Source organism: Trichosurus vulpecula, chromosome 1 (assembly GCF_011100635.1).
Source record: "Trichosurus vulpecula isolate mTriVul1 chromosome 1, mTriVul1.pri, whole genome shotgun sequence".
Classification (NCBI taxonomy): domain Eukaryota; kingdom Metazoa; phylum Chordata; class Mammalia; order Diprotodontia; family Phalangeridae; genus Trichosurus; species Trichosurus vulpecula.
The window spans coordinates 193730800-193758431 of record NC_050573.1 but is presented as its reverse complement, the minus strand read 5'-3'; the positions used below and the strand labels follow the sequence as shown (position 1 = coordinate 193758431).

At 40.9% G+C, this 27632-nt stretch overlaps 1 protein-coding gene across 2 annotated transcripts in view; it reads left to right on the top strand.

The window, feature by feature from the left end:
• GPLD1 (glycosylphosphatidylinositol specific phospholipase D1) overlaps positions 1-23007 on the top strand; it is a 57573-nt gene extending 34566 nt beyond the window's left edge. For both annotated transcript variants that reach the window (XM_036759951.1, XM_036759943.1), the window contains 12 exons: positions 1363-1549; positions 6461-6571; positions 10324-10398; positions 10907-11063; positions 11590-11731; positions 12270-12375; positions 12462-12555; positions 15992-16168; positions 17538-17698; positions 18419-18445; positions 18569-18619; positions 22695-23007. In XM_036759951.1, the coding sequence (XP_036615846.1) occupies positions 1363-1549; positions 6461-6571; positions 10324-10398; positions 10907-11063; positions 11590-11731; positions 12270-12375; positions 12462-12555; positions 15992-16168; positions 17538-17698; positions 18419-18445; positions 18569-18619; positions 22695-22781 (1375 nt within the window). In that variant the 3' untranslated portion in view covers positions 22782-23007. The remainder of the gene's footprint in view (positions 1-1362; positions 1550-6460; positions 6572-10323; positions 10399-10906; positions 11064-11589; positions 11732-12269; positions 12376-12461; positions 12556-15991; positions 16169-17537; positions 17699-18418; positions 18446-18568; positions 18620-22694) is intronic.
• The last annotated feature ends 4625 nt before the right edge of the window (positions 23008-27632 follow it).

Here is a 27632-nt window from a genome sequence, read left to right as displayed (position 1 = left end):
GAGATAACAACATAAGGTTCTTTACAGAATTTAAAGGGCATTATAAATGCTATTATTATTAATTATTATTATTTCTATCAGTCTGCCCCATTGAGATATTTTTTGGGATCTTTTTATTTCTTTGAAGCGTGATGCTATTTTTAGAGGATTGATAATGAGCCTCCAAAGTCCTTTGGCTTCAGGCTATTAATTCATTCAATTATAACACAGTTAAGACAGGAATCAAAGTTTGTCTTCACCGTTCACTGCACCTGTAAAAAGAGCTGTCTCGTTCAAGGAAGATCATTCCAGATAAGAATTCCCGATTGTGTTGGTAGCCACAGAAAGATGCAGGCTTTAGTCTGAGGAACACTTCCTTTGTATCAGGACTGAGTTACATGAGGATGTCAGCATCCATCCTTAGATGTTCCCACTTGTCTTGAGCAGTGTTTTGTTTTTTAGCCAAATAAGGTTAGGTTTTTGCTTGATCTCTATAAACCCCAGGTTTGTGATTTAGATCCTATTCTATAGTAAATAGAGGGCTATCACTGAGACCTTAGAGGCCATTTCTTTGTGAAGACATTGCTTGTTTGCAGTTCTTTGGTGTTTTGATTTCGTCAATTCCCTGAAGGTCCAGTGTGATATGTGTTAACTTAACACAGTGCCTGGAACATAGTAGGTGCTTAATAAATGTTTATTGACTGACTGATTGTATGTATATGTATGTTGGGATGGGGGAGGTCTGTGAACTTAAAAAAATTTGAAATATATGTGTATAGATGTTATAATAGTATTTCTCTATGCTTGGTTGCCTTTATAATGCTGAGTATTTAATTTTGTGCATTTAAAAATACTATTCAATGAAAAGGTCTGTAGACTTTGCAAGACTGCCAAAGGAATCCATCTATGACATAAAAAATGTTAAGAATCCTTGTTTTAGAGTGAGCAGGACTTAGGTCAATAAATATTTTAAAGCTCCCCAGACTAGCCACCATGATAGTTGATACTAATTGCTTTAAGCAATATAGTTTCCCCCTCAACCCCCCTCCCCCCATCTCCTCACAAATATGGACCTGGGATCTCATTGTTGTAAGGAGCTCTTGGCATGGAAATTCCCTTCTCTGATGCTGGATTATCTAGACAAATTATCTGTAATTTATAGTCTTTGAGTTATGTTTGCCATGGTGTCACACAGCTAATATGTACTGAAGGTGATATATGGACCTAGATCTTTCTGACTCAAAGGCCAGGCCTTTAAACACTAGGCTTTATTAGGTAAGGAGGCTTGGAAGAAGTCTGCAAGAGGAAAGAAACAAGGAAGAAAGTGTTTTGTCCAAATCAATATTTCCTGTGGTATAACTGATAATCTCTTCTTATGTACAGGTCAATGATTTCAGCCGACCTCAACCAAGATGGCCATGAGGATCTGGTGGTAGGAGCACCAGGTTATAGCAGATCAGGCCATGTTCAGGTGGGACGAGTGTATCTCCTCTACAGCAATGATATAGGTTTGCCGCCCGTAGACTTGGATTTGGACAAAGAAGCACATCTAATTCTAGAGGGCTTTCAGGTGTGGTTCCAATTCAATATTTTTTCTTTAAAAACATGTTGCATATGCTTTATTGTATAATAAATCATTGCCTAAGGCCTATTAGCATATGATCCTAGTTTTAGCAAACTTCTCAGGATTCTTTAAATGTCTTAATTGCTTAAATAGAGTATGATATATATTTAATGAAAAAAAATCACCCTGTGTTTTAAGAGGTAGTACTGCAAAAGCAAAAAAAAAAAGTTTTTTTAAAAAATGTCTTCACTGAAGAAGTAAAATAGGGACTAACTATGCCAGAAGCCCACCTCCAAACAGCTTAAGTTTTAATTCTTGTCAAGGCACTAGCTAGTGTAAGGCAACTAGAGCTTTTCCCTAGGGTAATGAAGTTTAGAAGATACAGATAACATTTTTATTCATCCAGGAGGTAGAAACAAGGGGCTGAATACCTAGTTAGCAAGAATATTGGCTTAAAATGGGAAATTTAACAGATGGTGTGTTTTTGCCCTCTCGTTTCTTGAATATGGCCATACTCTAGGTCAGTGATTCTCAAAGTATGATCCAGGACCACCTTGGGTCCCCAAGACCCTTTCAGGTAGTCAGTCTGCAGAAGGTCAAAAAGTACTTTTATAATAATAGCAAGATGTTGATTTCTAATACAGTAAATACTGATAGACAATCCACATAAACACATTCTCTTTGGGGAGAGGTTCTGAATTAATTTTTAAGAATATAAAGGAGTCCTAAGACCAAAAAGGTGACCAACAGAGAACTGTTGCTTTTGGCTCTACTCCTTTCCCTACTCCAGCAACAGTCTCCCTAGTGTTGACTTCCAAATGTCCTGGGGTCCCTCCAACTTAACTGAATTCATCTTTAAAAGTTGAGTTAAAAGGGCAACTTGTTTTCTGTGTGTTCTGGACACATCTCATGATGCTTGCTGTAGGGCCCCAGACTTGCTGGTTAGGGCTCTGGCCCTTACGGCTGCAATAAGGAAGGCCAGTGGTAATTTATTTGAAGATAAATGCAGAGTATTAATTGATTTATAAAAGGTCATTTAAGGCAACCTGTTAGTTAATGGCATTTACCGAGTTTTCTCTGTTGGACAACAATTATAAGTATGTTGTGATATGAAAAATCGTATTGAGTCAGGTAAGTTCTTGCCTTGGTTCTGCATTAACTCCTTAATGGTATCAGGCAAACCACTTACCCTTTTTGTGTTTCAGTATTCATCTGTAAAGTGGGAACAACACTAGTGCTTGACCTACACACTTCATGGAGTTGTTATGAGAATGAGAAGAAATAATAGAAAGGAGTAAACTTTGCCAAGTTAAATGGCAAGACTCCACCATTATGCAGGACAGAAAGGGACGCTCATTTTGCCAATTTCCATGTTTTGGGTAGACCCATGAACACAGTGCTGTAAATAGCACATCATAGTATCGTGGGAATTGGAAGAGACTGTAGAGGTCATCTAGTTTAACCTCCTAATTTTACAGATGAGGAAACTGAGGCCCAGACAAGAAGTTAATTTGCCCAAGTTAACACTATAAATGGCTCCCAGGTTCTCTCACTGTAAGCCCGGTGCTTTTTTACCATTTTTTATAACCCCCGCAGAGCATGAAAAAAAATTTGCAAATAATTCCACCCGCTCCTGTTTGCTGCTCATTACTCACCTTCTCCAGAAACCTCTCAATCTGTCACAGTGTTTTACAAAATAGAATCATTCACGTATGTTCTTTGGGAATAGGAATAATTGTTTACCTGGTGATTGAGTAACTCTACAGAAGCAGCACTTCAAATGGAACAGTTGTTGTTATTGTTGTTTTAGAATTTTTATTAAATGGTGTTCTTAAAGACCAGCATGGTCTAGTGGAAAGATTACTGGCCTGGGTGTCAAGGTCTTTAAGCTTTGCCATTAATTATCTCTGTAACCCTCTGAGCTTCTATGTCCTCATCTGTAAAATGAAGGCATTCACAGGATCATAGGTCTGGAAAGGACCTTCGAGGCCATCATTTTAGAGGCAAGCAAACCAAGACCTAGCAAGGTTATGCATCAAAGGTGCAATTTGGACCCAGGTCTTCTGACTTACAATGCTCTTTCAACTGTACCATGATTCCTAGATGATCTCTAAGCTCCATTTTAACAAATGATGATGATGATGATGATGATTTCAGGATTAGAATTCATATACGTGCTTAATTAACTTTCAGAAGAGTCTGAAAGGCACCTATTGATGATACAATGAACATAAGGCTGCTGGGGACATGTAGAAAAGTTATATAGGATGAGAAGATATTCTCATGATTTGGGGTTGAAGGAAGGATTGATCCATTGAAATATTGAGAACTGGCAGAGAAGCAAGTTTTTAGAGCTCTGAACATTAGTCACTCTATCAGTCTTTGGCTTGCCTTGTGTCTTCCAATGGTCCAGGAAAATTCTCTTGTTTATCAGGTTCACACCTACAAAAATGATGGAAAGGTGAAAAATGGAAGGCTGTGGTGAAGGCCACCCAATGAGTAATAGACCTGCTTACAGAAGTGGGGTGGGGTGGGGTGGTTATGCTATAGACAATGTGTCACCCTATAGATGGTGAAGACCAATATGGTGTAGTGGAAAGAAGATTGGGCTTGGTACAGGAAGCCCCAGGCTTGAATCCCAGTTAAGCCACTCACTAACTGTGTGACCTTGGACTTCATTACTTTGGGACTTAGTTTCCTCATTTGTAAAATGAGGAGTTAATTTATATCAGGGCTTGGCACACTACTGAATGAGTGCCAAATCCAGCCCACAGCCCTTTTTTTTTATGGTCTTCACATTTTAAAATATAATGAAACTTTATTTTAAATTGTAAATGCCATTCTTAGCTGTGACTAATAGGTGGTAGTTGAAGTCCCATGGGCTATGTAGTTTGCCAACCCTTAGAGTAGATTATCTGAAAGGTTGCTTCCATTTCTAAATTCTATGCCTAGGATTTATTATTACATTGTATTAAACAGTTTTTAGACTGCTTATACCCTTTGACCCAGCAATACTACTCTAGGTCTATTTACAAAGATGATTAGGGAAAAAGGAAAAGAACCTATATGTTCCAAAATATTTATAGCAGCTCTCTTTGTGGTGGCAAAGAACTGGAAATTGCAGGGATGCCCACTGAATGGGAAGGATAATTGTGAAGACTTCACAGGGTAAAAATACAGGGGTTACACTCTTTTCATATTTCTGAAATAGGGAATGTCTGAGGGAGCAGGAGAGGCTTGGAATTTAACCTTGTAGTGACTCTGGAAAGTCAGGGCCTGAAGCAGTAGGGGCCCTTCCCTTTCTCCCTCTCCCGGTGACCAAATAAGGAAAGGTCTCTGTGACCTGCATTGAATGAGGCAGAAGGAACTGGCCCCTCACCTCTCCTCATTTTTTCTCCTAGGCTTTCCGATGCACCCCACCCCTCAGTTGAATTCTGGATAGGGAAAACCTGAAGGGACCGGATCCACCTGGTCCCCTAGTTCTCTGTCTAGTTTTTCCGGGCCTAGATTGTAAGCCCGCCTCCCAGCCAATGGTGAGAAAGGATAGAGGTGGGCGGGAATCTTTGTACTAAAAGTATATCTTTCCCAGCACTTCCTTTTTACTCTGCCTCCCCCACTAGGTTTCCCTAGTGGAGGCGACGCCCAAATCTTGCAAGGTTTGTAAAAGAAATTTGCTTTGCTTCTCCTAAAGATGTCTCTCCTGTTATCTGAAAATTCTATCCCATACACCATCAATTGGGGAATGGCTGAACAAGTTGTGGTATATGATTTTAATGTAATACTACTGTGCTATAAGAAATGGTGAGGTCAATGATCATAGAAAAAACATGGAAAGACTTGCATGAAATAATGAAGAGTGAAATGGGCAGAACCAAGAGAACACTGTATACAGAAACAGTAATATTATTTTAAAAATGACTTGGAGTGAATAAGTCATTTTGACTATTATAAATACCTAAATTAACTACAAAGGACATATAAAGAAAGATACTATCTGCATTCAGAAAAAGAAGTGATAAATAGAAGTATGTATAGAATAATTTTATATATGTGTGTACACACACACACACACACACACACACACACACACACACATACACATACCTATTTGTGTCTAATGGTAGCCACCTCTAGAGAGGGAAGAAAAAAAAGTTTACATGATAGCTTTATTATATATTTAAAAGGAATAGCAAATTTTACATAATAGATTTGCAGGTTCATGTGCAATCATCTTTTTTATTATACTGTTTATGGAAATGCTTGTTTTATTCTATAAATTTAAAAAATTAAAATTAAATTTTAAAAATTCTATGTCTACATTGATCTCTGAGGTCCTTTCCAGCTTTAATCATCTCTGAGTCTATGGCTTTGGGCCAAAAGTAAATGAAAGAGCATTGGTTCTGGAGTCAGAGGACCTGGGTTCAAGTCCTATCTTGGCCACTTAGCCTGTGTGACCTTGCCCAAGTCCCTTTATTTCCCTGGACCTCAGTTTTCTCATCTGTAAGAAGAAGGGGGTAGATTAGATGGCTTTTATGGTCTCTTCTGGCTCTAAATCTTCTATCCTAATAGTGGGGATTAATGAGTTACTTTAGGAACTCCTCCACTCACCCCCCAAAAGCTCCCAAAACAACAACAAAAAAATAAAACTATTCATGAACTACCTGATGTCTGGTTGTTATCCTAGCACAGCGTATGACCCTTTCTGAAACTCTGAGCGACATTATGCTCTAAAAACCCAAGAAGCACAAGGAAGGTCTTTATTTCCTGCTGCCCTGTTTCCAGGGATCCTGTGCCTTCATCATAGCAGGAGACATTCCAAAAATGTTGCTTGGGAAACCAACATAAAGCACAAGGCCTTTCTTTTTTTCTTTGAAAGATTATGACTTAGCAAATGGGAAATAATATTTAATCCTTCAGCCCTCAGGTCGCTTTGGCTCTTCTTTGGCAGTGTTGGACTTCAACCAGGATGGGCTGCTGGACTTGGCAGTGGGAGCCCCCTCGGTGGGAGCCAAGAAACTCACTTATAATGTAAGGTTACTTTAACCCATAAGGTTTGTTTTCTGTCCTTCTCCCTTATACTTACTTCATTTCTGAGGGGAAGGAAGAGAATTTAAAAGTCCAGGGATCATCAGTTAATTTCTGATGTTTATGATCTTCATATAGTAATATTACGTCTGTTTGTTTAGTCTGTATCCTACAATGTTAAATACCATCAGGGATACAGAAGAGACATAGTACATGGTCCCAGCTGGGCAGGCAGTTGTAGTTTTGTTGGGAAACTAAGACAGCTGGAAAGGAGCAAGCCGTCATTCCCAAGGCAGGAACAAGATGTCACAAGGTGCATATGAGAGGCTTCAGCTGAGTGGTACAAACAATCTATTATGAGTTCCAATGGGAGAGAGATCCTGGAGGGCCGGAATCATCAGGAAGAGTATCATGGAGGTGCTGAGAGCTGAGCAGAGCCTCAGGATTGATAGGAGTTGCTTTGGCAGCCTTCTCCCTGTTGACTTTATTTTTTTATCATAAACGAACCGATGTCCCTAATTTTGGGGAAATGATCAGAGCATTCTAAGTTTGTGAGAAAAGAAACCAGGCTGCTCTGAGAACTAGATCTTTCTCCAAGTCATCAGTGATTGTTATTCAGCTTCCTCCAGAGGTCCTGGCCCTGTGGAAGACACACAGAAAATTATTTTTTTTCTTTTTCTTTTCCTTTTTTCTCTCTTTTTTAAAAATTAATTTAATATATTTAGTTTTCAGCATTGATTTTCACAAAAGTTTGAATTACAAATTTTTTCCCCATTTCTACCCTCCCCCGACTCCAAGATGGTATATATTCTGGTTGCCCCATTCCCCAGTCAGCCCTCCCATCTGTCATCCCACTCCCCTCCCATCCCCCTTTCCCTTCTTGTAGGGCAAGATAAATTTCTATGCCCCATTGCCTGTGTATCTTATTTCCAGTTGCATGCAAAAACATTCTTTTGTTGTTGTTTTTGAACGTCTATTTTTAAAACTTTGAATTCCAAATTCTCTCCCCTCTTCCCTCCCCACCCACCCTCCCTAAGAAGGTAAGCAATTCAACATAGGCTACATGCATATCATTATGTAAAACCCTTCCACAATACTCATGTTGTGAAAGATTAACTATGTTTTGCTCCTTCCTAACCTATCCCCCTTTATTGGATTTTCTCCCTTGACCCTGTCCCTTTTCGAAAGGGTTTGCTTTTGATTACCTCCTCCCCCCATCTGCCCTCCCTTCTATCATCCCCCCTTTTTTATCTTCTTCCTCCTTCTTTCCTGTGGGGTAAGATACCCAATTGAGTGTGTATGGTATTCCCTCCTCAGGTCAAATCCAACGAGAGCAAGATTTACTCATTCCCCCTCACCTGCCCCCTCTTCCCTTCCTACAGAACCACTTTTTCTTGCCACTTTTATGCAAGATAATTTACCCCATTCTATCTCTCCCTTTCTCAATATATTCCTTTCTTATCCCTTAAATTGATTTTATTTTTTTAGATATCATCCCTTCATATTCAACTCACCCTGTGCCCTTTGTGTATATATATACCTACATATATACATACATAGACACACACATATGTGTATATATATGTATACACACACATTATATATATATATATATGCATATTCCTTTCAGCTACTATGATATTGAGGTCTTATAAATCATACACATCATCTTTCTATGTAGGAATGTAAACAAAACACTTTAACTTTAGTAAGTCCCTTATGATTTCTCTTTCTTGTTTACCTTTTCATGCTTCTCTTGATTGTTGTGTTTGAAAGTCAAATTTTCTATTCAGCTCTGGTCTTTTCACTGAGAAAGCTTGAAAGTCCTCTATTTTATTGAAAATCCACATTTTGCCTTAGAGCATGATACTCAGTTTTGCTGGGTAGGTAATTCTTGGTTTTAATCCTAGCTCCATTGACCTCCGGAATATCGTATTCCAAGCCCTTCGGTCCCTTAATGTGGAACCTGCCAGATCCTGTGTTATCCTGATTGTTTTTCCACAATATTCAAATTGTTTCTTTTTGGCTTCTTGGAGTATTTTCTCCTTGACCTGGGAGCTCTGGAAATTGGTGACAATGTTCCTAGGAGTTTTCTTTTTGGGATCTAGTTGAGGAGGCGATCTGTGGATTCTTTCAATTTCTATTTTACCCTCTGGCTCTAGAATATCAGGGTAATTCTCCTTGATAATTTCTTGAAAGATGATATCTAGGCTCTTTTTTTGATCGTGGCTTTCAGGTAGTCCAATAATTTTTAAATTATCTCTCCTGGATCTATTTTCTAGGTCAGTGGTTTTTCTAATGAGATATTTGACATTGTCTTCCATTTTTTCATTCCTTTGGTTCTGTTTTATATCTTGATTTCTCATCAAGTCACTAGCTTCCACTTGCTCCAATCTCATTTTTAAGGTAGTATTTTCTTCAGTGGTCTTTTAGACCTCCTTTTCCATTTGACTAATTCTGCCTTTCAAGGCATTCTTCTCCTCATTGGCTTTTTGGAGTTCTTTTGCCATTTGAGTTAGTCTATTTTTTAAAGTGTTGTTTTCTTCAATATTTTTTTCAGTATTTTTTTGGGTCTCCTTTAGCAAGTCATTGACTTGTTTTTCATGGTTTTCTTGCATCACTCTCATTTCTTGTCCCAATTTTTCCTCTACTTCTCTAACTTGCTTTTCTAAATCCTTTTTGAGCTCTTTCATGGCCTGAGACCAGTTCATGTTTTTCTTGGAGGCTTTTGGTGTAGGCTCTTACACTTTGTTGACTTCTTCAGGCCGTATGTTTTGGTCTTCTTTGCCTCCAAAGAAAGATTCCAAAGTCTGAGACAGAATGTGGGTGCATTTTTGCTGCCTAGCCATGTTCCCAGCCAACTTACTTGACCCTTGAGTTTTTGTTGGGGTATGACTGCTTGTAGAGCAAAGAGTACTTTGTTCCAAGCTTGAGGGGATGCGCCGTTGATTTCAGAGCTATTTCTATATAGTCAGCTCTGCCACCCCAGCACTCCTCCTTCCTCAAGAACCACCAACCCAGACCTGCCGCAAATCTTCAGCAGGCTCTTCACTCCTGCTCTGATCCACCACTTAATTCCTCCCACCACGTGGGCCTGGGGCCGGAAGTAACTGCAGCTGTAGTTCTGTAGCTGCACCTCCCCCGCTGCCCCTGGGGTGGTGGCTGAACCTCGAACTCTGTCCCCCGCAGCTTTTCCCACTAACCTTCTCTGTTGTCTTTGGTGTTTGTGGGTTGAGAAGTCTGGTAACTGCCACTGATTCAGGGTGCTAGGGCCTGTTCTGCCCGGCTCCTGGTCTGGCTGGTCCTGCTGCCTCCCACGCTGAGCTCTGCTCCCCTCCACTCTGTGTGCGATAGACCTCGTCCAGCGACCATCCAGGCTGTCCTGGGCTCATCCCTGCTTCCCTCTGCCATTTTGTGGGTTCTGCAGTCAGAAAATTATTAAATACACAAATCTCTTTCTTTTAGATCATTTAATTGTTCCATCAGCATTTATTTAGCACCTACTATGCTTCAGGCATTGTGTTACAAAGAAAGGCAAAAACAATTTCAGCCCTCAAGGAGTTCACATTCCATTGGGGAGATGACATGTAAACAACTGGGTGCATACAAGATTGATTTACCAAATGCTATTATCAAATGCGATAGCATGTATAAAGCATTCTGCAAACTTTAAGGCACTATATAAATGCTAGATATTGTTATTTCTGAAGTCTACATGATACTACTTCTGATCCACGTTTTTGGTCATTATCTAGGGGGCAGTGTATGTCTTTTTCGGTACCAAAAAAGGAAAAATATCTTCTCAACCAAATGTCACCATTTCGTGCCAGGTATGTCCACCTACACCTAATGTATGTTTGCCATCTGTACCTGGTCTTCCAACAAAGCCTCTGGGTTATGGAGGTGATCTTGGGTTATTTTAGGCTATACTAGTGAAGAAAGAGCTCAGGCAGTCCTATGTACTAGCTGGAAAGGCTTCAAATATGGACCAGTTGGTAGACCATATGTTTGCTTTTCAAAGATTAGCTTAGTTAAATTTGGGGAACCTCAACACCAGCTTGGATGCACAGTGATAAATTGTTTGGCAATAGCAATTCACTGGGATCATTTGTTAAAAGTGTAGAGGGGTTGAAATCTGTGTCCAGTGGAGGGGGAAGAGTAGTTGAAATCTACGTCTAGTGGAGGGAGATGGGTAACGCTGATGAAATGCCAGATACTAAGCCTATTAAAGTATGTTTGGCCACTGTGTCCAGACTTGTGGGGCTCCTTCCACTGCAAAGAACTCTCTGTAGACTCTAAAAATCTCCATGTGTGAGTTAAAAGCTGTTTTCTTTTCAGGACAAATATTGTAACCTTGGCTGGACGCTCTTGGCAGCAGATATCAATGAGGATGGTGCTCCTGACCTCGTGGTTGGGTCACCCTATGCACCCAGTGGAGGGAAGCAGAGGGGAATTGTGGCTGCATTCTATTCAGATGCTATCCAAAATATCAAAGGTGATGCTTGCTGGTGGGATTGCCCAGTCTGCTGTGTATAGATTACATATTCTTGTTCATTTCTTTTATTTCTCCCTTGCTGAAGAAGTCCTATCATTGCCTTAAGCTGGTGATACAGATAAACTCAGAGAATAAAAAGGAGGCTGTACCCAAAGGTTCAAAGTGATATTAGCTTCTAGTTATAACTGAATTATAACATATTCTCTTCTTGTGTACTTAAATAAAAAGGGAAGTCAGCAGTAGCTTTCTGACAAAGACTTTACTAGGCCAGGAAATGAAATACTATGAAACGTCTAGAAAAGCAGTTATTTTTACAAATTATTCTTCAGTTCTGGCAACATAATTTTATTCCTTGTATGAATTGTGAGGGCCATTGTTGACCCAGGGTTGACTTGAGTGATAAAGGGCTCTGCAAGGAATGGGCTTCTTCAATACAGAGGTCCTCTAAGACCTGCCAGACTTCAGAACCTCCAAATTTATAGGTCATCACAGCTTCCTAGTGAATGTGACTGCTCTTGTCTTCTAGGTCAACTGAATGTTGAGGAGGCTAATTGGATGGTAAAAGGGGAAGATGACTATGCCTGGTTTGGATATTCGATTCACAGTCTCATCCTAAACAACAGAACTCTGTTATTGGTTGGGAGTCCAACCTGGAAGAATATGACTGGGTAAGCTCTGATCTTGAATTCTAGAAGTGAGCTTCAGCGTCAGGTGATTAAACTTACCATTGCTTCTTAGCCCTCTGGATATGGAGTTTTTAACATCTAAGTAAACTCAGCACTTTTGAAAAAGGAGCAGGGATTCTGGGATCTTGTAGAATATATATCTGATAGACTATTAAAAGTAGAAACCATCTTAGGGGGTATAGTTTGAGATGTTTTCTACCTGGAAGCAGAAGGGATGGTTTAGTGCAGTAGAAAGGGGGCTGAACCTTATATAGTCAGTCACAGGACCCTAGTGCATACCCCAACTGTGCTGGTTACACTTTTGTGGCTTTACAGCCCTACTGTCACCAGGCCAGTTAGGATTATGAGGGCTGAGGGGTGTGTGTGTGTGTGTGTGTGTGTGTGTGTGTGTCCAGCCTTCTCTTCTTCTCATGTTCAGTTCAGAAATAATCTTAACTGAATCCCCTGGTGAATCTGCTACCCCACTGATGCCTCTGGCTGGAGATGGTTGGGTTGTTGAGAACTGTATGATTTGTTCCAGGCTAGGTAATACGTTCTACATCCGTGATGAGAAACAGAGCATTGGAAAGGTCTACGGTTATTACCCACCAAGTAGACAAAGTTGGTTTACGATTTCTGGAGACAAGGTAGGAGATTCCTTCCAAGGAGAACTGCCACAGCACACTCTGTCAATGCTGAGCCATTTAATATTGACAGTATTGCATTTTTTTAGGCAATGGAAAAACTGGGCACCTCGCTATCAAGCGGTGTTGTGGAAGTCAATGGAGTCCCAAGACAAGTGCTGCTGGTTGGTGCCCCAACTCGTGGTATGTCAGGCATCACTTAATACTGCTTCCTGTTAGTCAGATGGCACTTTGGACCAACAGAACTAAAATTTTTAAAACTCAGCATTCATGAGGGACAGGGTCATCTGTCAGAGTGGAGGACCTTGTTAGCAGATCCTGGGCACTGGTGCTTACTTCTCTGGGAAATTATTTAATTCTCTTTTAGGAGGAAGATTAATCCACAAGAGTCAATGGCTCTGCCACTTTCCACTGCCTAACCTTTTCAAATAATTTAATTTCCCTCAGCCTTTTGTTCTTCATCTGTAAAATAAGGTTGGACTAGATTAATCTACAAGAGTCACAAGTGGCTTTTTTTCCTGATCATTATAGTCAGAACATAGAATTATACCATTAAAAAAAACTTAACAAATATGGGTCCTGGTACTTACATTGCCACATATTGGCTCTGCTGGAGTTCTCTCCTTTCCAGAGTCAAAAGCAGTGATTCCTAACCTTTTTGTTTTTAAATTTTCAACACCATATTATTAGTTTATTTTGCAACTTCATCTCTTCCCCCAAACACTCTGCCATTTCACCTCTTCCCCCAAACACACCTTTAAATACTATGCAGTTTAATACATTTACATAGTCAGCGGTGGGGAACCTGGGGCCTCAAGGCCACATGGGGCCTTCTAGGTCCTTGGGTGTGGCCTTTCAATGGAGTCCAAGTTTTATAGAACAAATCCTTTTATTGAGGGGATTTGCTGTGGTGGCCAAGAACTGGAAATTGAGGGGATGCCCATCAGTTGGGGAATGGCTAAACAAGTTGTGGTATATGAATGTAATGGAATACTATTGTACTATAAGAAATGATGAATAGGCAGACTTCGGAAAAACCTGGAAAGACTTATATGAACTGATGCTGAGCAAGGGGAGCAGAACCGGGAGAACATTGTACACAGTAACAGCCACAATGTGCGATGACTGACTTTGATAGACTTAACTGTTCTCAGGAATGCAAGGACCTAAAACAACTCCAAAAAGGGAATTGTTCTGAGAAGTTTGGATTCAGTCAAAGGGCCACCCTTGAGGACTTAGAGGCCACAGGTTCCCTACCACCAGATAGTTTCATTAAGTTTTAGAAACTAAAGTGGATTTGAGTTCATTTTGTTTTTAGAAATTTGAGCTGTCCACAACTTCCTTGGGTGCTACAATAATACTAATAGTCCATTTCTCTATAGTGCTGTCAGGTTTACAAAGTATTTTCCTTGGGGTAGTCTTGTGAGGTGTGTAGTGTCCTATTTTACAAGTCTCACAGAATCCATGATCATATTGCTAATAAATGTCAGTGTAGGAATCTGAGCCCATGCATGTCACCTGATCCTGAATTTAGTGCTGTTTAAGTATGAAAATTACTGCCCCACACTTAAATTGGTGAAAGGTTAGAGGAGGCAGGCATATATATGTGCTGGAAAGAACACTGGAGGGGAGGGGAGGGGAGGAGAGGAGAAGGATAGAGAAGAGGAGAGGAGGGGAAGGTGAGGGAAGGTTGGGGAGGGGAGGCTGAACTAGTTGATCACTAAGGTCTTCTAGTGCTGTGATCCTCTGATTGTTTAAATTGATCTAATAATAAATGCGTTGGGAATTAATGATATAAATAAGGAAAAAAGAAAGAACACTGGATTTAGAGTTGAGATGCCTGTGTTTGAATCCTGGCTCTGGCACTTTTTACTGCAAACCTTAGGCAAATAATTTAATTCCCCTGGGCCTCATATTCTTCATCTCTAAAATGAGAAGGTTCTAAGGCTAAGGTCCCTTCCAGCTTGAAATCTTGGGATCTTAATGTCACTATTCCCTCCAAGATTCAGCTCTGGTTTTAGCACCAATGTAAGAGAAGCTTTTGTCAGTAAAGAGGATGTCCTGTACTTTAAAAACGTAACTATCTTGTGAGGATGTTAGAGTTATAAATTAATGTGGTTTACTACTTTGATGATAAAAAATTCCACTTGAGCAGGAGTATTCTGAAATTATTAAAATTACATTTATAGAAATGCTAAACTCTGACTCTAAGAAATGTCCCTTGGTATACAGAGTAACCATAGTTGTATCTAACTCTTTGTGACCTCATTTAGGGTTTTCTTGGCAAGGATACTGTAGTGATTTGCCATTTCCTTCTCCAGCTCATTTTTCCAGGTGAGGAAACAGGCCAACAGGGTTAAGTGACTTGCCCAGGATCATGAAGCTAGTAAGTGTCTGAGGCCAGATTTGAACTCAAAAAGATGAGTCTTCCTGACTCTAGGCCTGGTGCTGTCTCCACTGTGCAACCCAGTAGCCCCTTGTGTCTAGTAAAGCCACATTTAGTTGGTGATGCTAGGGAATGAGGTGTTCCAAATGAGTGAATTTTTCAGATGACAACTCTCTTAAGGCACTAACGGTTTTAAAAACCGCTTTTAACCACCTTTCATAGTTTACCTTTCTACACACTTCCCTGCTTTAAAGTAAAGAGAGTACACCAAATAGCTTTCTCAACATCCATTACTGCATTAAACTGCTGTCTGAGGCTATTTTTTCCTATGTTAAGTGGCCCCAGGTTGCTGTCCTTTTCTTGTTAGTACATTTTTTTTTCTTCCCTTTTTACTGCTTTTGTGGGACTTGTTTTCAAGCACCCCCCAGGAAGTTTCTAACTAGCAATCTGCTATAAGCTGAGGCAGAATTGAAGGCTGGGCAAGAAATTCATATAATCAAGTTTGGCGAGTAAGTTACATTAATTCTGCACGTAGTACTAAGTGAGTGGCTCTGGCGTAAGGGCTTGAAGGCAATTCCAATCTTTGTCTAAGAAACCAGGAAACCAGCATGCCTAACCCTAGTTTTGCAATATCCTAGGGGATTTCTATAGTACTAATCTTAATGGTAGCACAAAAATGTTCAAGCAAAATGAATTTCAATTCATCTGCATTTAAATGGCTTTTTTTTTCTTGTCACTCAAAGGTCTTCTTTGTTCACTTCTTGGATTTATGCCGTTTTGAATCACTGAGGTGGCAGAAAGTTTGACTGTCAAATGATTGGGGGCAGACATTCTGTTGTCTCAAGTTTCTCCTGACTCCAGTCTATCCTCCATTTAGCCACTAAAGTGATTGCAGATCTGATCATGCTACTGCCCTCTCTCCCTTCCCCCCATATGTCTTGTAGCAAAAGCCAATTTAGAATTTTCTAAAACTGAGAACTTTCTAACAGTAGGTTGGCTGCCTCATAAAAAGCAGTGAGTTCCCTGTCACTTGAGGTATTCAAGAAGCATCTGTAAGGGATATTGTAGAAAGGATTTTTACATTGCATGGCAGATTAGAAGAGATGGTCAATTAAGATCTCTCCCAAATTTAAAATTCTCAGCTTAGGTTAGTTCCATAATATGTGACCGCTTCAGTCTAACCCTCTGACACTTTGTAAGTCGTTCCATTTTCATTGTTTTCCATTGTTTCAGATGACAAGTCTAAAATGGCATTCTTATCCATGACCCTGCAGCAGGGAGGCAGTACTCGGATATATGACTTGACAGCTGAGACTGGGCCCTCACTGCTCAGCATCTTCAGTGGGGACAGGCGTTTCTCCCGCTTTGGAGGGATGGTACATTTAAGGGACCTGGACGATGATGGATTGGGTAAGAAGGTGATACCAACTTCAGCCATGGAGTCAGATTACTTTACTCAATGGAGCCGTTCCCCAGTAGAGACTGTTCCCCTGCAATTGTACCACCTGAGCTCAGACAGTTTAATGAGAACTGGCATCATCTAGTTCAACCCTTTCATTTTGTAAAGGTGGAAACTCAGGCCCAGAGACGGTATGATTTCCCAAGGTCACCCGGGTAGTTAATTGGCAACTCAGTAATGCTAAGGACTTTTTGATGATAATTCTGAGCCTAATTAGGCCCAAACCGAGTTGTGTAACAAGAGTGACTTGTCCTCCTTGTGGCTATGTTCAGAATCTCCACCCTCCACTCCATCCAACAGATGATGAATAATGAAATGTGAAAAGAACATCTGTCTTAGGCTAAGATTAGAGTAGATGATTTCAAGGCAGGGTAAGGAGTGTGCTCGGATAAGGAAATTATGATTACTGTGAGGATCCAAAACAGAACATGATGATCTTTCCCCCTAACCCTTCCCTCCCCTCCTCAGCTTCCCTATTACTGTAGAGGGCAACACCATCCTCCCAGGCCCTCTTTATATCTCACTATCACCACCACCATTCCCATATCTAATCTGTTGCCAAAGCCACTTAATTTCACCCTTGCAACATTTCTCGAATTCTCTGTTTCCCTCTGAAACTGCCACCAGTCTAATGCAGGCCATCATCATTTCATCTCTGTATTGCAGTAGCCTGCTGGTGGGTTGGCTTGTCTCAAGTCTCTCCCTACTCCAATCTATCCTCCATTTAGCCACTAAAGTGATGGCAGATCTGATCATGTTACTGCCCTCTCCCCCTTGCCCTCAATGAATTTCAGTGGCTCCCTATTGCCTCCAGTATCAAATACAAAATGCTGTTTGGCATTCAAAGTCCATCATAATCTAGCCTATTCCTACCTTTCCAATTTTCTTACACTTTTCTCCCTGACAAGTACTCTTCCATCTAGTGACACTGGCCTCCTGGCTGTTCCAAGAACAAAACAGTCTCTCGACTCTGGGCATTTTTTCTGGCTATCTCTCATGTCTGGGACACTTGCCCTCGTCCACTGACCTTGCTGTCTTCCTTTAAGTCTCAACTAAAATCCCACCCTCTACGGGAAGTCTTCCCCAACCCCTCTTAATTTTACTGCCTTCCCTCTGTTAATTATTTCTTATTTATGCAAGCATAGCTTGATTTGTATATATTTGTTTGCATGTTGTTTCCTCCGTTAGATTGTGAACTGCTTGAGGGTAGGCCTCTTTTTGTATCCCTAGCACTTAGCATAGTACCTGGCACATAGTAGGTGCTTAATAAATGTTTATCAATTCACTGAGGCCTCTTCCCCTTGGGCTTAATGCTTACAGATGAGATCATCATATCAGCCCCTTTGAGGACAGGGGACTTCACAGGTGGGCTGCTTGGTGGGGAGGATGGCCGTGTTTACATCTACAATGGCAAGAATGTTTCACTTGGTGATGCCACAAGCAAATGCAAGTCCTGGACGTCTCCATGTCCTGAAGAAAAGGTAAGTCACATAAGTGTCCTCCCACAAAATTCTACCATTTGGGTGAAGGGCAGCCAGCTACTGGGTCCCCATTAATATAGTCAAGTCTTGCATTGTAACACTTCATGAGGGAATGCCTTCTTCGTGCTTGATGACTGCAGGGCCTTTATTGTCTGTGCTATTTGTCTCTCAGGCACTTTACTACCAGAAGAAGCATGGAACAAATACATATAACATATATGGCAGTGCCTGCAGCATATTGGCCTGGGGCGGGGTGGAGAATTATAAAGTGTCTTAGCATTTCAGTCACAACTCTAACAAGATCCCATGGTCAGTGGCAAGAGACTGACCACTTTAAAGGTCAAATCTGTAAAGATCCTTTATCTCCTAGTTTTAGCATCATGGATTTAGAGCTGGTAGGGACTTTATAGTCAAGTCCCCTCATTTTACAAATGGGAAGACTGAGGCTCAGAAAGATGAAATGATTTACCTGTCACACAGGTAGTAAGTGGAGGAGCAGCATTTGAACCCAAGTCCTCAGACTTTGAATCCATCAATCTTCCCATGAATCCAGTCTATACCCTTCTTTAGGACGAGTTCCTTTGTCTCTCATTTTCTGAGCCTTCACAGTCTGGCCATCACAGAAAATTTGTTCTTTTGAATGTATCTATGTGTATTATCATGACTGTAATATGTCTTTTTCTCTCTCTCTCTTCCTCCCACTCTCTTCTTTTCTTTCAGGCCCAGCACGTACTGATTTCTCTTGAAGTAAGTGTCTCTTAAAGCATTTTTGAGAGAGAAATGAAGACTATCATTTTTTTTTCTACTTCAATTTGTTGTAACATGATAAGTTTTTAAAAAGACCATTAACAGACAAAATACGTTTTATAGGAAAGCTCAAGATTCGGGAGCTCTGTGGTCACAGTGAAGTCAAAGACAAAGGTGAGGACAACAAATACATACATACATACATACATACATATATACACGTGCGTATATATGTATGTACATGCTTTCTTTTTTCTTTAATACTAATTCTTAATATTTGGGAACATCTTTCAGCCTACCAGTCAAGTGTTCAACAAATATTTATTAAGCACCTACTGTGTGCCAGGCACTGTGCTAGGTTCTAGTGATACGAATCCAAAGAATTAAACAGCCTCTACTTGCAATGATCTTACATTCCAATATAAACCCATAACATCAATCATTCACACAGGCAAATATTTATTACATGCATACCTCTGTATATCTTGACAGGGCTTATTTTTGGCAATTCATAGGATCATAGATCAAAAACTGAAAGGTACCTTATGGGTCTTATAGTGCAACACCCTTCATTACACAGAAGGGGAAATTGAGGCCCAGGGAGATGAATCAGTAAGGCAGTAACAGCAACGTAGATGATGATTGCCAACACGCCTCTGTGGTTCTGTATCACAAGGATACGAGACTCTCCACATAGAAGGTGGAAGAAGTAACCATTCATTCAGACACCGGAGATCCAGATCCCACAAGCCATTTATCCAGTCTATCAGAGCAGTAAAACATTCCATACACAATATCACTGCATGGAGCCTCGCCATCCCCAAACCCCCTCCCCCGACCCCCTGCTGGGGTCTCCCCGAAAACAAACTCACAGTGCAGCTAAGTCAGCCTGTTCAGCTCTAACCATCACGAGGACGGCCATTGGCAGCCATAACTGTGCGCTCGCTCTGCACTTCCTCTGACATAACTTCTTTTTCCTGTCAGGAAGCTCCTCCCACCACACAGGACTTAGACTTCCTGTGCCGTATGCAGGTCATATGGCCTATTAATGGGTGGGAAAGATCTTCAAATCTAAATTGCTATTACAGGAGGTCAAATGATTTACCCAAGGTCACACGGGTAGTGTGGGTGGCGAGATTTGTACTCATGTTCTCTGACTCCAGAACTAGCATTCTCTTCTAGATCACGCTTGCTGGCCTGAATTCCTTGGAACATACAGCAAAGTGGGTTGGCAGCCCTATTTTGGGGCCTCAGGGCTTAGAAAAATCAGGGACCTGTATTGTACCCCAATTTTTCTGCCTAAGAACACTTCCCTTCAGATTCTCACATTTTTGGTACAGTAGGTGCATCAGCAAGGTCATCCAGGGCCAGGGAAATCCTGTGGTTGGCTGGGGTCCAAATTCAAGGAGGTGAGGTTAGGTTGCCCTCTACTGGCTACTTTATATTTCAGGCGCTTCTTTAGTCTGTGAACGTGATACATGAAAACCTGAACCATAGAATTTAGAGCTGGGAGGGACCGTGAAGGTGATTTAGTTCAAACCTCTCATTTACAGATGAGGAAACTAGGCAGTCAAATGATTTGTTCGTGTAGGAAGTAAAAGAGCTAAGGGCATTCTTTCTACTATGCCACAGATTGATACAGAAGGTTGAATTAAAATGATTAATCGCACAAAAGGATTCTGTAATCTCCCAAAATTCTTATCTTAGGAGCTCTTAAAATAGCCATGTATTTAAAATTCGGTTTAATTTTTACAAAACTCTGACAGTCATAGATGTTTCCAGGAACACATTTGTTGTGTAAAATGAATGATGCTCATAAATAAATTCCCTTATTATTTTCATTATTTGAGAAGAGTCACATAGCTGGTGAGTTTTAGACATCTGAACACGAGTCTCCACTTCCAGACCAGAGCTTTTCCCACTATATGTATGCAGCTAGGGGGCAGAGTGGGCAAGAGTGTTGAACATGGAGTCAGGAGATCTGAATTCAAATCTGGCCTCAGATACTTGCTAACTGTATGAGCTGGGTGAATTTGCCTGCCTCAGTTTCTTCATCTGTAAAATAGGGATAATACTACTACCTATCTCCCAGGGCTATTATGAGGGTAAAACGAGATAGTATTTGTAAAAGTGCTTTGCCAACCTTAAAGCACTATATAAATGCCAGCTACTACTACTACTTCTACTTCCGCTATTGCTGCCACTGCCACCACCACCACTACTACAATTACTGCTATCACCAGCGGGAGCAGTACTACTACTACTACAGCATTCATTTTTAAAAATTAGAGGCCCTACTATGTGACCAGGACTGCTCTAACGGATCCTTTTCAACTTTGAAGTTCTGCGATTCTATGCTAAAGGTGATACTAAAGGTGTGTGCGTGTGTATGGCACACTCTCTTATAGGAATTTAGTATCTTAACAAGCTCAGAACAAAGTACGATGTAGTGGAAAGGACTCTGACCTTGGGCAAGGCACATTGCCTCTTTGTGCCTTAGTTTTCCTATCTCTAAAATGAGGGGTTGGGATTAGAAAATCTTTAAGATCCCTTCTGGCTCTAGCATTCTTTTAACTAATATAACTATAGAGCGCTGGGCTTAGAGTCACAAAGGCTCATCTTCTTGAGTTCCAATATGACCTCAGACACTTACTAGCTTCATGACCCTAGGCAAATCACTTAACTCTGTTTGTTTCAGTTTCCTTATCTGTAAAATGAGCTGGAGAAGGAAATGGCAAACCCGCTCCAGTATTTTTGCCAAGAAAATCCCAAATTGGTCCAGGAAGAGTCAGACATGACTGAAATGGCAAAACAACAACCATAAAAAAAGTTTAGGAAACGAATAGGTCTGGGTGCCAAAATAATGGACTTGGGACATCCAGTGAAGGAGCTGGTGAAGTTGGGGAAGGTGTTTGAATGAGATGGGCCTTGAGCTTGACCTTGAAGGGTCAGAAAGATTTGAAGGAAGAACAGGGAGCAGAGGGTAATTCAGGCAAAGGAATTTAAGGGAATGGGAATTTAAAATGAATTGGGTACATTTGGATGACAAGGCCAGAGCTAAATGGGAAGAGCTTTGTGCTGATGTCCTTGCAGAACAGCCACACTGATACGTCTGCCTCTTTTGTGGCATCTGTACAGAGGTGAGGACGAGTCCCACTTATCCATCTCCCAAACAACTTCAATCCTAGAAAACAGCCAGGTTGCAATAAAGACTATCAGGTTTGTGCTCCAGGCTGTTTAGTATGGCTGGGAACATACGATCATAGATTTGGAACTGGAAGGGACCTCAGAGGCCATTGAATCAAATACCCTTATTTTAAAGGGACCTAGCAAGATTAAGTGACTTATCCAAGGTCACATAGCTTGCAAGTGACAGAGCCAGAATTCAAATCCAGGTCCCCTGACCTCACAATCAGTACACTATATTTTTTATACTCCCTAGAGGGAACTAGATGAAAAGCATACTTCACTGAAAGCCCAATGGTGTTTGATCTGAATTTTCCTAGAATAAAGAAATTAAGATTCTTCTCCTCCCACTTAGTGAATGCCACACAATGATTCTTTGTTGTTGTTGCTGAGTGGTTTCAATCCTGTCTGACTCTTTGTGACCCCATTTGGCTTGCATGTGACTTTTAGTTGTTTCAGAAAATCAAATCTGTCCTTAAAGGATAATGACTTACGACCACTGAAGATATTCAAAAGAATGGGTTGCAAGTTGTGAAGGCATTCCAAAGGATATCCTTTATTTTTTATTTTGGGGGGGGGAAGGCAGGGCAATTGGGGTTAAGTGACTTGCCCAAGGTCACACAGCTAGTGTATCAAGCATCTGAAGCTGGATTTGAACTCAGGTCCTCCTGACTCTAAGGCCAGTGCTCTATTCACTGCACCACCTAGCTGCCCCTAGGATATCCTTTGTTAAACAAACAAAAAAATCTCTAAACTCCAGCTATATTATTACTTTATAGTAGTCTCTCATAGGCCACTTTGTTAAACCAACCCCTTGCTGAAACCACTACTGTTCCAGGCCTCAAGAATCCTGGGTTGTGGAGGACCATATGCTGGAAAGCACCCTTGCTATTAATGCCATTGTCCTCTCTTCTTTCTTTTCATTACCTCATTATGGACCTGGAAAGGAATCAGCTACTTCCTCAGAAGCATCTCAGACTCTTTTAGGGGTCCTGAGCATGTGGCATTGGAGCTGAAATCCCAGCCGCAGCTATTCTGACTGTCCTATGTTGTGTCCTCACAGAATCAAGTTGTGGTTGCTGCTGGGAGGAGTTCCATGGGAGCCAGACTGGCCGGGACGCTTCACATCTACGATCTGGGAGTCGACTAGAGACCTTGCCACCGTTTCCCTGCCTACCTCTCCCTTTCTCAAGGAGAGGCCTCTGACTTCGGATGAAGTGGCACCTCAAGTGGAGCCACTGTGAAGTATCGTTTAGATGGAGCTTCTGGGAAGGTAGGGAGAAGATAGGAAGAGTATCGGGTAACTGGGAACTGTGAAACCTTCAATTACATGACTCGACCATACTATGAAACATCGGAAACTCCTCTCGCACACATGCCCCTTTCCAATTCGGATTCCTTATTACCCCTTCCATCTGATGTATCTTCCTTCTCTTCTGAACCTGGTACTGAGGACCCAGGTTCAAATCCCAGTTCTACCACAAATACTATGTGACCCTGGGAAAATGACTCTCTCTAGGCCTGTTTCCTCATCTATATAATGGGGGATTTGGGCTAGGTGGCTTCTAAGGTCTCTTCCAGATCTAAATCTAGTGGCTGATGACCTGTTGCCAAACCTGTTTCCTCCTCCCACTTACCTGTGTAGCCCTTCCCTGTTCCTGGGATGGTTTTCCTGTCCTTACCTATTTGGCAAGCCTTGAAAATTTGCTTCTTCCTTTAGGGAAGCTTAACTGATAACTAAGGAGAGGGTATAAAGAGAAACTGGGGAAGGGTGATGTAGAGGGGAGTCATAGGAGCTGATAATCTCAAAATACCAAGACCATTTTTTCTGCCAGTGGTTTTGAAATGTTAAATGGTATGTAGTTAGTGATATTAGCATGCACGTAACTCAGTGAATAGGCAACAAGAAAAAAAAATCAACGTCTGGTTCAACTGTCTGAAAAATTGAGCTCAGATTTCCCCATTTACTGACATTTCTGAATTCTTTTAGTCTGAATTATTTTCCAGTGTTTCAATAGGTCTGTGATCTCATTAATATGGGAATCCACTCCAACAAAGGAGATGATTATCTATTCATGCCTACCCATCCAGGGCAGCTCATGAATTCAATAGAGTTCTTTTCACAAGAATGAAGTTATCCCCAAGGTTATATACAGTGAAAAGCAAATATTAAAACTGAAGATGAGATCTCTGGGTATTCTGCAAATTCTGCAGAGGTAGCCAAGGACAATGATAGGGCTAGGACCGCAAACTATTATCTTTTCATTCTCTTTCTCCTAGAAGTACCTTAAACAGGGTTGTGGCTTAGTAGGCAGTGGAGTGCCTCAATAGGAGTGCAGAGTGTGAATGCAGCCTGCACCATGAGCAGCCAGGCAGAATATATGGGAGCTAGCCTATGGTGAAGATTGAAATTGGAATCAGGAGGGGGGTCTGCTGTTCCAGGCTCCCTTCCAGCAAATTGTACTGTCCTCTGTCACAGACTATATTTAACAGCCAGTACTGAAATCTTTATACTGACTTTAAAAGTCATATGTGACAGTACCAGAGTAAAACTAAAAGATGTCCAACACAAAGATTTGACTGATGATCAGCCTATGGCAATGGGGGGAGGGGAGGGGGTGGGGAGTGAAGAAAGTAACTTGGAAGAGTTGACATGCATGATGACAGTAACAGTTGTTCTGTACTACCTGTGGGGGAACTATGACCCTGGTGAGATTATCACAGAGGTATTATGGGTGGCCTAAACACTTTAGGAGTAAGTCATAAATACGAGGAGTATTTCCTAGCTTCTCTTATAGCAAAGTGTAGGGTGAGAAGTCCCAAGTAGAAGCCAATCTAAGGGTAGGGGTGGTAAAAGTGAAGAAGACACAAATAAAAGGCAAATAAAAGTGAATAAGATAACTCTGTAGGTCCACCCATGCATGATCTTAAGTGACCCCAGGTTTCCTGGGGAAAAGGGAGGTGACCTCCCTGGAATAGTAGTTGCCAATGAGAGACTCCATGTCATCCATATGAGAACAACAGAAACAAAAACATGTAAAGCACTATAGATGTAACTAGATAGTTACACTAAAATTCCTTAAACTGAATCACAAATAAAGTATTACTAAACAGAGAAACTACTATGAGAATACTGAAGAGGTTTTGGGTTGAGGAGTGCTCTGATACCCCAAAGTATCGACAGGCTGGGTCCTGCTGAAAGAATTTAACTTAAGCCTTCTCAGCCAAGGGAAAAGACAAAGTTTATTGAGGGTTTGCCATAAAGTGTTGTTTTAAGAATCCCACCCTTTGTGACGCCTGTTTTCACAAGCGGGCCAGATTCAATCTACTGAGCTAGATTGAATCTGAGCGCCTTCATGGGGGCAAGATGGAGATTATACACAAAGATTGTGGGAGGGATTGAGGGGTGGTCTGGGGCGACTAGAGGAGGGGTTTAGGGAGGGACTTGAGGAGGAGTCTAAGGAGGAGCTTGATGGGACTGAGATGAGGTCAGACTCCAGGGTGGGAAATAGCTGAAGGCTACATGGAGACATACAGACAATAGGGGGCTGGGGTAACAGAGCTAGGGTGTAGATATTTTGATCAGGATTAAGTGATCAGGAAACAGCTGGACAATAGAGGGCTAGGCTAGGCAGAGACTTGGGCCCAATGATAATCAAGGCCCATGGGGAAGGCCAGATCCAGTTGGAAGACTTCAAGGAGGCTCCCAGAGACTGCACTCCAGGTTCAAGGAGGTTCCCAGAGACTGTGCCCTCACCTGTACTATTCTATGTGCTGTCTTACATTATATTAATTTGTATGGAGTTTTTGTTATTAATTCAAAGGAAATCTGGTAATTAGGTGACAGTCAACTGCTCAACAGTGGCCATTTCTACAGCTAATGATTTCAGTATTCTTTATTAAGTGGTTAACTCCTGGAGATTCTAGGCATTGAGCTAGACAAAGTGAAGCTCCTTGGATTACTAACAGGAAATACTAAGCACACCTGCCCATCAAGAGAGGCTTCTTATACCACCCACATTTCCCCAAAACTTTGTTACTATGCTTCACGGAAAAGAAATAGTTTCTTTGAATATGGCCCATATTTACCTAAAGATTCCTCTTTTTCATCAAAATAATTTTATTAAAATGCTTAGATAATATTGTGTTCACAGATCAAATGATATTTATGTGAAATCATACAAGTTACAAAATAAATGTAAGCTATTATCAACAAGTAAATTGTGAAACAAGTTTTACAGCATATTTATTCATAGTATTACTCCATAATTTCATGCTGAGATACACATTCCCCAAACCAAACTATTCCTTTCTTTAGCATAATTCTCAATACTATAAAATTAAACTTTTGCAATTTCACAGAAAATTATCTTATTTGAAGAAACTAAAACTATATACATGGCATCATTTTTATTTGTTTTATTTATATTATATAGCACTCTTTCAAGACTAATATAAAACCTCATCCCATTTCAGTCACACAAACAAGAGATTAAGTAATTTGCAAAAGAATATCCAGTGATCCTGTTGGGACTGAATCTAGCTAGGGCTCTTGATTTCGACTCCATTCCCTGCACTAGCCATACATATCACCTGTCCCCCTAGAAAGTAATGAAAATAAATCCCAAACTCCAAGTGTAGCTTTATGTGGAAATTCTAAAATGGGAGAATAAATAGAATTCTTTGAGCACCTTCACCAAAGTAATATATAATTGCACAATCTTTAACTGTTTAGTTGTATATCACAGTGTTATGTTCACAAAATATAGATCAAATACTAATGGTGTTTCAGAAAGCTGTTGCTACCATTATATTTTTCTTGGAGGCTAGCTCTAACAACCAGCTAATTAAAGAACCACAATTATTTCTATTAGCATATATTAAACCATACACTGTTGGACCTGGAAGGTACCTCTGAGACTATCTAGCTCAATGGCCATGTTTTATAAATGAGGAAACAGCAGATCAGGTGACTTACCCAAGAGCGCACAGCAAATTAGTGGCAGAGCCAGAAGGTCCCTGGTCTACTATGCCTTGTCTACCCTGCCATGCTGCTTCTTGCTGCCAGGGTTAATCACAATGCTTGCCTTCTCACATTTACTGTTTAGCTTTCTACCATCTCAGGTTGATAGGCTAAGTTAATGTACTTTTAGAAGTTCATTTTTAGAGAGTATCACTTTTTGGCATGAGCTCTTACCACTAGGAAAGCTTGAATCATGGAACACCTAACATTTTTCAAGGTGGATCTAATGGAGAACTTTGGAACGAACACTTGACAACCTCCAAAGTTAAAGAAAAAAATTAATCTGCCTCTTTAATCTTATGAGGTAGTTAAAAATTTTCCTACCTGGAGAATATGAAAGAGCAAAAAGCTTTTAAAAAACATCCAGGTCACAGACAGAACCAGTTACTAAATATAGAGGGGCAAAAAACTAGCAAGAGTCTTGAGATCCATAGCATTCCTGTTATGGCAATCTAGCTAATGTGATAAATTCAGCTCTAGGCTCTAATTCCTCCAGCTTGTAACACAGGTACACTTGTTGCTTATTTCACAAAGATAACAACGCCTAAGGAGATATAGCATGGTATAGTACATAGGGAGTTGATATTGAAGTCAGGAAGCCCTACATTCAAATCCTACCTCTAATTTATAACATCCCTGCAAGTCACCCCTTTCCATCACCCAGGCCACTCTCTAAGATCATGAGTTGCAGAACAGTTGCAGGTGTATGTGAGTAGAGGGAGTTTCCTTACCAGGAAGGTAGTTCCCTACCACAGGGAAATCCCAAATCTTGGGGCAGCTAGGTGGGGCAGTGGAGAGAGCACCAGCCCTGGGGTCAGGAAGGCCCTGAGTTCAAATCCAGCTTTAGGCACTTATTAGCTGTGTTACCTGGGCAAGTCACTTAACTCCATAGCCGCAAAGAAAGAAACAAATCCCAAGTCTAGATTGAAAGAAAAAAACCCTCAAATCTGCCAAATGCTTCGAGGCATGGCTCTGCGA